This window comes from Telmatherina bonti (genome assembly GCF_933228915.1).
Source record: "Telmatherina bonti genome assembly, chromosome: 2".
NCBI lineage: Eukaryota > Metazoa > Chordata > Actinopteri > Atheriniformes > Telmatherinidae > Telmatherina > Telmatherina bonti.
In genome coordinates, this window is record NC_136620.1 from 29,372,083 (window position 1) to 29,383,747 (window position 11,665).

Below are 11,665 nucleotides of genomic sequence, written 5' to 3' on the forward strand. Positions count from 1 at the left end.
CTGGATTAATCTACGCAGAAGCTCAACAGACTCAGTGCTGAACTGTATTGTTTACATGACAGTAAAGAGTTTGACAAGGACTGGAGTGCCATTTTACAGCTGTGTGCTTACATGCAGGGTTATGGATGGCCTGCAGACACAATCACAAAAGGACAAGTGACAAGGAAACTGATGGGATTATGTTTATTCAACACAATAAAGGAGACACACACCAGTGAGTGAAACAGATGAATGACAATGGAGACAATGCTTTAAACTTAAAACATTTTTATTTATTAATGGACATATTAATCATAGATGGAAGATGGGTTTTAATATGAGAATCATGGTGATATTAACACCTTTGATGTTACTCACCAGTTCCCTTTTCTTCATGCACTCCATTACCATCAGCAGGATCTGCTGGGATTGGCTTTTGCTATAGTTAAATGTCTTCTGAATAGTCACTAAAAGTTGGTCCCTCACGTCATCATTAACCAGACTGGAGGAAAGGATTTAAGAATATTAAGAAAGAGGAAAAAAAAAAAAACTCTAAACAAATTACAGTGGTGAAGACATTTAGGAGCTCACCCTCCATCTTCTGAAAACTTGTGGGCAAAAGATATGATGTCGGAAGCACGGCCACTGCCGTCGCACACCACCACTGGGATGGGTGGCTCATCCCTCAGGCTCTCCAGGGCAATAGAAATAACGTTAGGACCCCCCTCCACTATCAGACACACCAGAGGGACTCCCTGACCCAAACCTGCAACACATGAAGACAAAATGGATCTAGTCAACATGTCAGAAAAGCGACACCTAATGGGAGCAGACGTTTAAGAGCAATGTGATGAAGCAGAGTTCAAAGTTTGATGAACAGAAACCAGAACAAGGAGGGAGTGAAGTCATTGGTGACAGCTGAGCATCCCTTTGCTGTCCCTGCCTTATCCGAGCTCCAGGCATAGGATGACAAAGGGAAGCCCACAGGCCACAGAGGAGCTCTCCGTCCACTTGTCCAACATGATTCTGGCTCACACTCACACACCATTAAGGATGGAGTATATTGTACAGCCCAGTCTAACTTACGAGTGTTGATCTTCTGCAAGGAGATGTGCTTCTCCAGCAGTCGACGGAGTTTGACCTCAGAGCCATACTTCCCGCAGGTTCCATTGTCGGTGAGGATAAAGTGGGAGTGGCTGCTGTTGAGCACCGCCAGTTTGCTAAGTGGGTTTGCCATCGACTGATAGGGTCTAGTTACCTGGGAAAAGGAAAAAAAAAACCACTGGAGGAACTTTTTTTTTTCAAAATAAAAAATTATCATAGAACAAAAACAATAAAGAAAAACACAACAAAGACATTTAGTTCTTACATCTTTTCCAATGATGTCCTCTTTGTTCTCCAAGATGCCCCATGGAGCGATTCCTATTGCACACACCTTTCCTCGTGACTTGGAGGAATGGTCCTTTAAGGCATCTCCAACGTGACGGATCACCCCTACAATGTGATAAGAAAATAAAAACTCCTTTAGAGTAATAATTTAGCTGCATTGTGGGACATACTGTAGCAACAGCACACAATATCCTCACAGATTGCTATTTGAGCTGCTTTTCTCAGCAAATGCTTTAATTATAGAGCTTAAATCTGTGACAATGGCTTGGTCAAATCTCCCCCAGAATATTCCAGAAAAGGTATTATGTAATAATCATTTAGAGCAAAGACAATCTTCTAATGTCGCAAGCTGATATTTGCTAAGTGAACATTAAAAGCATTATCTGAACAGCAAACATCCTACCTGTGTTAACTCCACCAGTGAAGATCCAGGCTCCTGTCGTGACAGCTGCTTTGATCAGGCCTTTTCCAAACACTTGCTTAAGTTTGGGCTGAAGGTCAAAGTTCTGGAGACCTCCATGCACAGAGATGAGCAACGTGGGAAGCTCCAGCTGCCAGTCTTTCACCATCAAATGCAAGAGGTTGTCAGGCTTGGTGTCATACGAAACCCGGATGTACTGGAAAAGAGAAGTTTCTTATCAACATTTTGTAATTTGTTTTACAGTCTGTAAAAAAAAACAGCTTCAAGATTAGATTATGAAAAGAACTCATGTCCCTTTCTTTACAAATCCTGTTGTATTTCCAGAGAGAATACACAGTGGCTGAGCCTCACCATGGCTTTGTTGACGAACCCTCCTCCCTGGAACTCAATGATTCCATAGGAGTCCGTCGGATACGTCCTGGTGTGTTTTATCACACTCCATTTGTCATTTGGGGTGTCAATCTGCACCAGTGGGGCTGCTTCCTCTAATGAGCTGGCACCAGGAGGGATGGCCACATGCTGTGTTACCAGCTGACCACAGGCACATCTACGGTAGACAGATCACACAGGTTATGAACTTCATCTCAAAATGAATGCGAGGCATTCCTCCTTGTTTTTATTACTGCAAACAGTCAGGAGGCGGACATTCAGGGTAGTTAACCTGTCCGACAACACTTAAGAGATTCTAGAGATAAGGGCTTGATCTTTTTTAAATTAACAGATAATCATGGAGAAATTATTTTTAATTAATATATTAATTTATATAATTGGCTCTGTCAGAAGATATAAATTACATCTACATCAGCCAAATTAGCAAGAACACATCTGCTATTTTTATTCTGACCACGATTTGAATAATTATCTGTGTATTATTTTTCCTTCTGCTTTTGGTATTGATTGTCACTTCAGCTCTTAATGATTTGCTTCTTTAAAGGTAAGTCTTTATCATTAATATGCACATAGGATCTAAGGATATAAACATTATGCTGCTTAGAATAAAGAAACATCAACAAAAATGGGAATCTAAATGGCCAAAAAACTTGACAACTCTTCTCTTTTGTAATTCATTCGCTTAAATTTATATTTAAGCATATTAAGCTAAACTGAAAGGACATAATTACCGAGTTGGGTCCTTGCTGGGGAATATGTGAACACATTCTCTCTTAAGAAATGTCCTCTCAATCCAAGCTCTCTGTGCCTGTTAAACACAAAATGGGACAAAACGGTTAGCTTACATTACATGCTGTCATGGCATCACTGGGACATAAGTCTCGTCAATGTCTGAGTTTCACTATCAAAATCCTCTTTGTAGTAATCCTGGATAAAGATGAATACTTTTTACATCCCACAAAGAAAGCAGAAATGAGAGAGAGGAGAAGTTAGAATTCAGAGACTGAATCAGAGTAAATGCACATAAAGCGTTCTAGAAATGCACGTTATGTTTGTAAAAGAACATTTAATCCCAAATCCAAGTAGTTTCTGTTTTATCAGTTTTTTTTTTCCTTTACAGTGAAGTGGGTGATGACTGGCAATTTTATGGATAATGTTCAAATCTGATTAGCATCTAATGAAAATAACACAAAAAGTACAGTGTCTCCACATTTTGTCGAGTTCTGCTCTGACCGCCGTCTGATCTTCTTCCAGAGCAAAAACACCCAGAGCACAAAGCTCTGAGGGCCTTTTCAACGCTGCCAGCCCAATTAAAACCCATTTACTGGAAGCAACGCTTTCCAAGAAATTGTTGGGAAGCTAAATTTAAACTAAAAACGTTATTATATATCTCTTTTTGAATATTTACCAGGTTGAAGGCGAATCAGATAAAATTACAGACCATGCATAAAGTGTATTGATGTCTTGTGACTGTCACAAGTGCTCCTTCCACAGTGCAGCTACTGTTCTCTCCTGGCAGCTGACAGTCTAGCTGCTCTGTATACCACAAACTAACCAAAACTTGTGCAAACCTCTGCATTGCTTCCAGACCGTAGAATGTGTGGTCCGCAAAGTATAAACCTTTAGCTTCAATGCAAAAAGGAGCAACAACTTCTTTTGCCTATACATATCAACTTTGTCTATATACATACATAGTATTCTACAACTAATTTTCATGGCAGGCTTATTGAATAATTTTTCTACTTTAAATTCAAAACGTCACTTGACGTTGCTTGAGTTTTTCTATAACAGCGTTTTTATTAGGCTTGTTGAGATTCTTCATCACCATTTTTGCTCCTCGTGTTTTAACCTGTAGGTTTATGCAAAAATTTTCCATCCCATTGTATTTTGCTTAGTTTTTTTTAAAATTTTTTTATTTTTTTTACCTTTCTCTATCTTACTCTGGCTTGTGTTGGCAATTTTCCATTAGAGTGTGATCATGCATCAATAAGCACCCAGAGCTCCTGCTGTGCTGCCTGCTCACATTTACCTCATTCACATTTACTTTCCAGGGTCTACAAATAAAGCCACATCTCTTTCCATTAGATAATATTCAAGTGATTCTGTCATCAGTGAAAATAGTGAAAGTGAGTTTTAAAAGAGTCGCAGTTGCAGAATACACTTACGCACAATCCTCTGGCGGAGCCTCAAAGTCCTATGTGCTGCTGTAGACTGAGACTTGAGAGCTGAAGGGAAGTCTCGTCTTCTGCTGCTCTAGTTGAGCTTTCCTCTGGTGCTGCACTCCCAGTCAAGTGCTCACATTGAATCCCACAGGACATGAAACTTCTTCACTTTATGAGGGCCAGTTAATATGATGAGCATGTGAGCAAGGTCTTTGTTCGCCCAAGTCTCATGACTCCAGTTCAAGGTAATCCTTTTGGGAGTCCCATGACCCTTTCTCCATGCCCACAGGGTATTTTCATCCTTTGCTTGAACAAGGCACAATAAATCTACTTTGATAACTGGCCCCTAATCTCCCAATTTGTTGAAACTCATTTCTTTGTGTTCACTTCACAGTGTGGATGATCTTAGCTTGTATGAGCAGATGGGAGCGGAGTGTCTAACCTAAAAGCTCGCAGTCTCGTTCAGGGGGCTCCCCAACTTTTCATTTGAAAATTTTCACCCCCTCCAACTACTTTGATTTCAACCTAATTTGCATAATTGGGAGAATTGGATGCAGGCATTCTTTTGTATGGGGCCTTGTTAAGAGATGACTAGTGTCCAGTTGGGGGCAAGGTCAGTCAATGCTAATTGCAGTTAATCTCTATTTCCATCCACCATGTTTTCGCGGAGAAAAGGAAAACTCAGCAGACCAGCAACTCCATATTGTAGTAAAACTGCTTACTAATGTTGGAAAAGTTAAAAGATTACTGATTTCCCATGAGTAGAGATACCTTACAGCCACAAAGTAAGTTCAAAATAAATACTATATAATAATTTGATTAACACAAGGAAGGCATTAGGTGAGCAAGAGGCTCAGATGGAGTTAATGAGCACAAAGTAGCGCACATCTGCTTAAAACCTTCCTCATGTGGATGAGTTCATAAGTGCTCCTTTTATGGTTGAAGCGAGCAGTTTTCGCCTGACTCCAACACCAAGATGGGGCAGGCTGGTGGTTGATGACTCAGAGAGACAGTTGTGACAGAAGCCTGACACCCCTTAACTTCCCCACTCTTTGTCCCACTGTCATTTAAAAGAAAACTACACGTGTGGGTGATGTTGAAAATGGCTGGACAAAACAAAGCGCATTTCCAGAAGGGTTTGGCCACGATGACGCGGTTATTTCAGCTTACTTAAACTCATTAACCACAGCAATTAAAACCAAAATCCAGAGAACAAGCTGCTGGCTCTTTAAGAGCTGCCTTTGAGCACTTACCAACAAAGACCCTGAAGAATTGGACACTGCGGGATCAGATTGTGTCACACCAAGCAAATTAACAAGACTTAAGACAAGCCTCTGAACAAAAAAACAAACCTTCATTTCATCATGCAGCCTTTTTTCGGAGAAAAAGCTCCCTGAAAACAAAAGATAAGTTGTGCATGGTAGAAATTAATAACTGCTGGCTTGTTAAATAGAAACGTAAACAGTACATTTCATTAGCTGGACTGATGAAATTATATTTTTCCTCAAAACGTTGACGTTGCATGACGCTCTAAGCCAGTTAACTGCTTTGGTTTAATGTGCACATCAACAACTTTTTACCTCTAGTCTTTCATAATTCAGTAGATGTACTTTGTGTATTAATTAAAACACGTGCAGGTCACGCAAGCACGATGCCATACATTCATTTCATTTTGTTCTGGAATCACATGGGTCAGGTCTCCTGACCCACAACTTAGCAACAACTAGATCACAGCTAATTAGTTCCAGCAAAGCAACAATTACAATATTCAGCCTGAAAAGGGACACATAACCATTGTTTGGCTGCATTTTTACACCTGAGCTTCATTTCTAACATTTGATCTGCTGTGGTAATAAAAATACTCATTTATTAAGAATAAAGTAGCAACAGTGGCATTTGTCTAACAAAAGCCTCATCAGCACATAGATGAAGTGGATCAGAAAGGATTTTAGGGTCCTATGAGGAATGTGATGTCACCTAGGGTTGAAGATAAAAGCAACTAATTGCTTGGCTTCGCTGTTGAATGGCTCTGTAGTTAGAGATTGATTTATTGCGACAAGAAGGAAACCCACATAGACTCCTTTAACTGTCAAAAAACAATATTTCAGAGCTGTACTTGATTTCAAATGGAGCAAATGAAAATTTGTCTTTTTACATGGCTTCACTTGAGGAGGAGAAGATATTTAGACAAAGCAACACGCTGGACTTCCAGGCTCTGGACAGGCAAATTTGCTTTAACTGTGAAGCTAACTATTTTCAGTCAGCCCTGTTTGTAAATGCACTCATTGTCCGCCTGAGTCTGAAAATCCAGTTAGCTATCACGAGTCCAACATGTCACTGATTATCCCCAAGAGTTGAGGGAGTCATATGACATGTTTTAAAGCTGCTGTTTTTCTGTTTTCCCTGAAAGAAAAATTGACTGAAAAAAGAGGGTGTATTAAATTCAACATAAAATCAGAATAAAAGTAGAACAAGCAGAGAAGTTAGCATCACTTTTATTCCTGTCTGTTAACAATATTCATATGCTAATTATGTTTAGTAGTACATTCTTGTAAATGAAAAGAAAATACAGTTTTGCTAGTGGTTAGATGCAACATTAATGGAGTGTTTTAACTTTGTCGCCATTTAGAATCTATCAAGGAAGTATTTTGTTTCTTTATTTTTTATTTATTTATCTATTATTTCAATATTTTCAGTGTAGGAGTAAAACCAGCTCCTCTAAGGAATGCACAAAATTAAGTCTTAATTCTACAGTCGGGGTCCTACGAAGATGTTCAGACAAAAGGAAAACATCAGCATGTTTATTCGTGGTGCATTTTGAAGCCTGCATTACATTATTGCTCTGTTGCTCATTGACTTCATTCATATTTGCTCACATAGTTTACTGATATTTAGTGGAATCTGATCTTTATGTAGGCAATGTGTCCTGCATGCAACCCAAAGTGCAATTAATATGTCCCACATATGGTCCATAAAATACATGTTAGCACACTGCAGACATTGACTTACATGGTGAGGCTGGAGGCTTGGGCAATACAAGACTGTTTAAAACGACCGTGAAAGACTTTACAATTACATTTGCACAATTGCAAATGTAACTATTTAAATGACGTTGTCCATCCATCCATTTTGTATACTTGCTTTTTCCAAACTTGGATCATGGGCGGCTAGAACTTTTCCCTGCTACAATCAGGTAAGAGACAGTGTACACCCTAGATAGGTTAGTTAACCATAACATGGCAAACACGAAGATATCTGGGACAAACATCTTCACTCATACTCACACACACTCTTAAGTTAAATTAGAATAAACATGCATGTTTTTGGACTTTGTGAGGAAGTGGTTACTGGACAAAAACCACACTCATGGTGAGAACATACAAACTGCACACAGAAAGGCCACAGCTGACATTTCAAAACTTTGTTTGACCACATTTTTTTTGTTACATAAACCTTGGTTTTAATAGCATTTCCAGTAGCTTAAAAATCACTTCATTCATTGCAGCGGTGTTTCGCAAGAAAAATGTTTATCCATTTTTTTCTGAAACAGTCTCTGCCAGCGTTTGATTCTCCTTTTCATGATGCTGCGTAGATTTTCATTAACAGACAGTCCCAGACTGCATGCAGAAACAAACTGTGTCGTTGAAGCCCCACTGTTGAAAGTTATTAAAAATAAGCTCTGCGTATGGTCCTGCTAAAATAACCACAGACATCCTGGGAAAACACATTAACTTGAGGGAAACTTATTTCTCCAAAGTCCTAATGCCACTGATGCTTCAAGATCAATGGTACATTCACACTTATGGAAGTCGCTGATGCCAGTAACACTATGTAGTTTTTGCACCTTTCACTGATAATGACTTTGATTTTATGACCAGTTCATACAATTTTGTGTCAATATTTTTCCAAAAGTAAACTGAAACATTGACTTATTTTGACATCAAATGTCTCTTTGTGCATCTAAGATAAGTTTGTGCCCATAAATATCAGTAGTTGCTGTATGGTTTCCTTTTTTGGTAAGGCAACTTCAAATCACATAATCTCTAAAAAAGCAGCAGACCTTGTTTGGTGACAATTGTTTTCCAAGGTTCTTCCGAGGCCATGTGATTAAACTGATGTTGGGAGCATGATGATGCTGCCTTAGGGCTCGGAGGTCACATCCATTCAAAAAGTCTTAATGCATAAAGACCTTTCTGCAGACTTCCTGAATGTTATCATTTGAAGATGCTGAAGGAACAAAGTTACTTTCAATTTTTCAGTTTTTATACCATTTGCTTTAAGTTTTGTTTAAATTGTCCAAATAAAGTTAAACTGGTCTCTGAAAGCAAAGAAAATAGTTCCCTTTGTACTTGTATCTGATTATAAAAGTCCAAACAAAATCATTAATCAGAAATGTAGTTTTAGAAAGCTTACCACTTATACCGGAAACCGAGTTTTTACTTGAGCAAAAGAAAATCTTTCAACAGAAAGAATGTTTTTTCTTTTTTTTCGTGTGCTTTCATCACACAAAGAAGTCTGTTGTGTCTCAGCCTTACACAGTCTTGATTTAGTGCCCAACTTTCGGACCTGAGTCCTAAAGCTTTTTAAGGATCCTTGGCCCTCACTTGACCTGAACCCGGTGCTTGCTTCACACACAGTCATATGAGCCTGTAAACCCAGAGTGAATAGATTTGTTAATCAAATGTTGTGGCACCTCTACCTTTTTCATTGAAAAAGTTAATGATTTATTTTCTACATGACTCAAAAAACGTTTCACAGCACTCAGGTAACAGAGGCTTTCAGACCATTTATTTTCCTACTTGTGACAATTCTCAGTTTTTTTTCTCAGTAAAAAGAAATGGAGATAAACACTTGATTCCATTAATGGCAACAGGGTAATATCATCTGAATGCATGCAACTGCACGGAACGGCATGTGCTCTGGGTCAGAGAGATATTTTTACATGAGTTTTACTCTCATTTAAATTTAAGGGTTTTATCCCATTTCTATATTGCGTTAAAGCAAATGACTATGGATGAAAAAATAAATCCCTCTCTATACCATGAACTATGATAAGGGATGTTTATGAGTGTTATTTGAACAAAGAAGATTAAATTCATGATTAAACACCGTCTGAACCGGGCAAATGTACTCTATCAGTACTATCAATCAGTAAAAGGACCAATGTTGTTTTTCAGATTTGTTTTCCTGGGTTTATATGTGGCAACGTACCAGCTCTCTTCTTTAAAAAGCCTTTAAAATGGCACTTTATGGCAACGCTTTAAAGTCACTTTAAAGGACAAAAACTATACATAAAATGCTCCAGATTAAACAAGGAATAAAAATCTCAGCAAGAAATTTAATGTTATATGTAACGCTGTGTCTCTGGATCATTTCAAAAAGACCACATACGCTGTTGAAAGGCACTTAATAAGAGGCTGATTCTGCTTCAGTTCTTTAAAACAAAAAGAAATATATTCATTTTGGACTACAAACAGTTTCATGTTTATTTTCCATTAAAAAAATTATTTTAGATCTTTAATGTTTTTAGTTTTAGCAGGTATGTACGACTAATGCCTTCCTTGGCAGTTTGTTGGTGTTTAGACCTCCATGAAAATGATACAATATCTCTCATTGATTGGAAGGAGAATAAATACAGAAGTGACATAATGTTTGCTTTCAAGAACATATGAACAGGAATGTGTTAATCACATGAAAGCGGAGTTTAAGAAGATATGCATCTCTAATCTGTCATGGCCGTCCGTAGTGGTACCATTATGATGGATTAAAGTTCTATACATAAAAAAAGTGGAGGCTCAGCCTTAAATATCACTTAACTGTTACTTTAAAGGGTTGGGTTTGCACACCATGCGCACACTTGTATATGACCAGCACTTCTGTCTGGTTGTGTCTCGATGCTGGACAGAAAGCTTCCAACATATCTTAACATTGGCCTGGGCCTGTTCAGAGTAACAACGCCATGTGAGGGGTGCAGCACAAGAAATACAAACATACATGCTTTTTCTGTCATGAGCAACAAATAAAATGAAGCTTACTTTAAAACTAAATGCACAGACACTTAAAGAAAAGTCTGTTAAATTGACATAAGAGCTGATTAAATTAAAACACTGTAATACAAAATCAATTGTTGAATGCGATATCTGTTTCTCCAGGCTTCATCTTACCTTCTGTGAGCCGGAAGTGCTGCGTTTCAGGGAGGACCTTTTAAAGGTGCCAGTCGTGCCTTTGGGGTCCATATTGAAGACTTGAGAAAGGGATCCTTAGAGAGTGTGGATATCAGACAAAAACCCACAAGAGCTGAAGCAGCAAAGCATAACAGCAACTTTTTTGGATAAACGTCAGAAAACAATTAGGCCTATGATTCACCATCAGTATAGATTTCAGTGCTTCCTTCTCCTCTCTGTGGTTTGCTCCCAACTGACAAGACACAGATCCCAGCCAGGGATGTAAATCACTCGATGACACACTTGACACATAGACCCTTTTCCTCTGCCGGGCATCCCGTAATCAGGCTTAATGCAGCCAGCTCTTGAAGCCTCAGAGTCTAATGGATAGAGATTTAATAAATGGTTATTGGAGGTAAATCTACTTTGGCACACCACAACCCTAAAAAAGGCTTAGAGAAACCATGCAAGCTGCGAAGCTAAAGTTAGCAGGCAGAAAGCCAAAGGTTGTCTCACCAGATGAGGTTCAATGTGTCTGACGGGGGAGACAGTAGAATCCCAGCGGGGTGCAGATACATAGACTGAGAGTGATGCAGAGGCCAAAAACTGAATTCATGCACAGGGAACACTACTTTGGATATACTCATAACCTGCTCTCTTTCAGAACCACAACTCAGTACCTCGGTCTATTTTGTCTTTGTAACATTTTCTTGTCATGCAAAAATGAAAATGGTTTCTTTTAGGAACATTATTTTGTTGTTAAATGCATTTGATTTTTTGGTACATTCATTAAAAACCTAAATTTATGTGTTCTATTGGTCCATTACCCTGCATTTGGCCAATGTTGACTATCAAAACTGAACGTGGGAGAAGAAGAACATAACCTTAAATTAAAAGTGGTGCTAGGATGTCGTACAGAAAGGATCCCTTCCAGTCCTGCTCCGCTGACATGCAAAGAGCAGAGATGAAAACTGTGACTTTTTTTTTTTTTTTTAGCTCTGAAACTCTTTGCTTAAAGGTGGAGTATGTAAGATTTTCAATATTTTCAAAATAAATCAACTAATAAAATAACTACAATCATAATTAGATAGTTTTTTGAACATGTAGGTTCCAGTCTGTCCATATTTGATGTGTTATTAAATTACAAGTTTAATTAATGA

General features: G+C 38.5%; 1 protein-coding gene across 1 annotated transcript; it reads right to left on the reverse strand.

Annotated features, from left to right (window-relative positions):
• Positions 1-566: 566 nt before the first annotated feature.
• LOC306771026 (transient receptor potential cation channel subfamily M member 1-like) lies at positions 567-2,252 on the reverse strand (the record flags this gene model as incomplete). The annotated part of the gene is made up of 5 exons (XM_079260052.1): positions 2,141-2,252; positions 1,772-1,985; positions 1,349-1,473; positions 1,066-1,237; positions 567-745 (listed from the first exon to the last, which is right to left on the reverse strand). Exons 1-5 carry the CDS (start codon positions 2,141-2,143, stop codon positions 567-569), a joined length of 693 nt encoding a protein of 230 aa, XP_079116178.1. The 5' UTR covers positions 2,144-2,252.
• Positions 2,253-11,665: the final 9,413 nt, after the last annotated feature.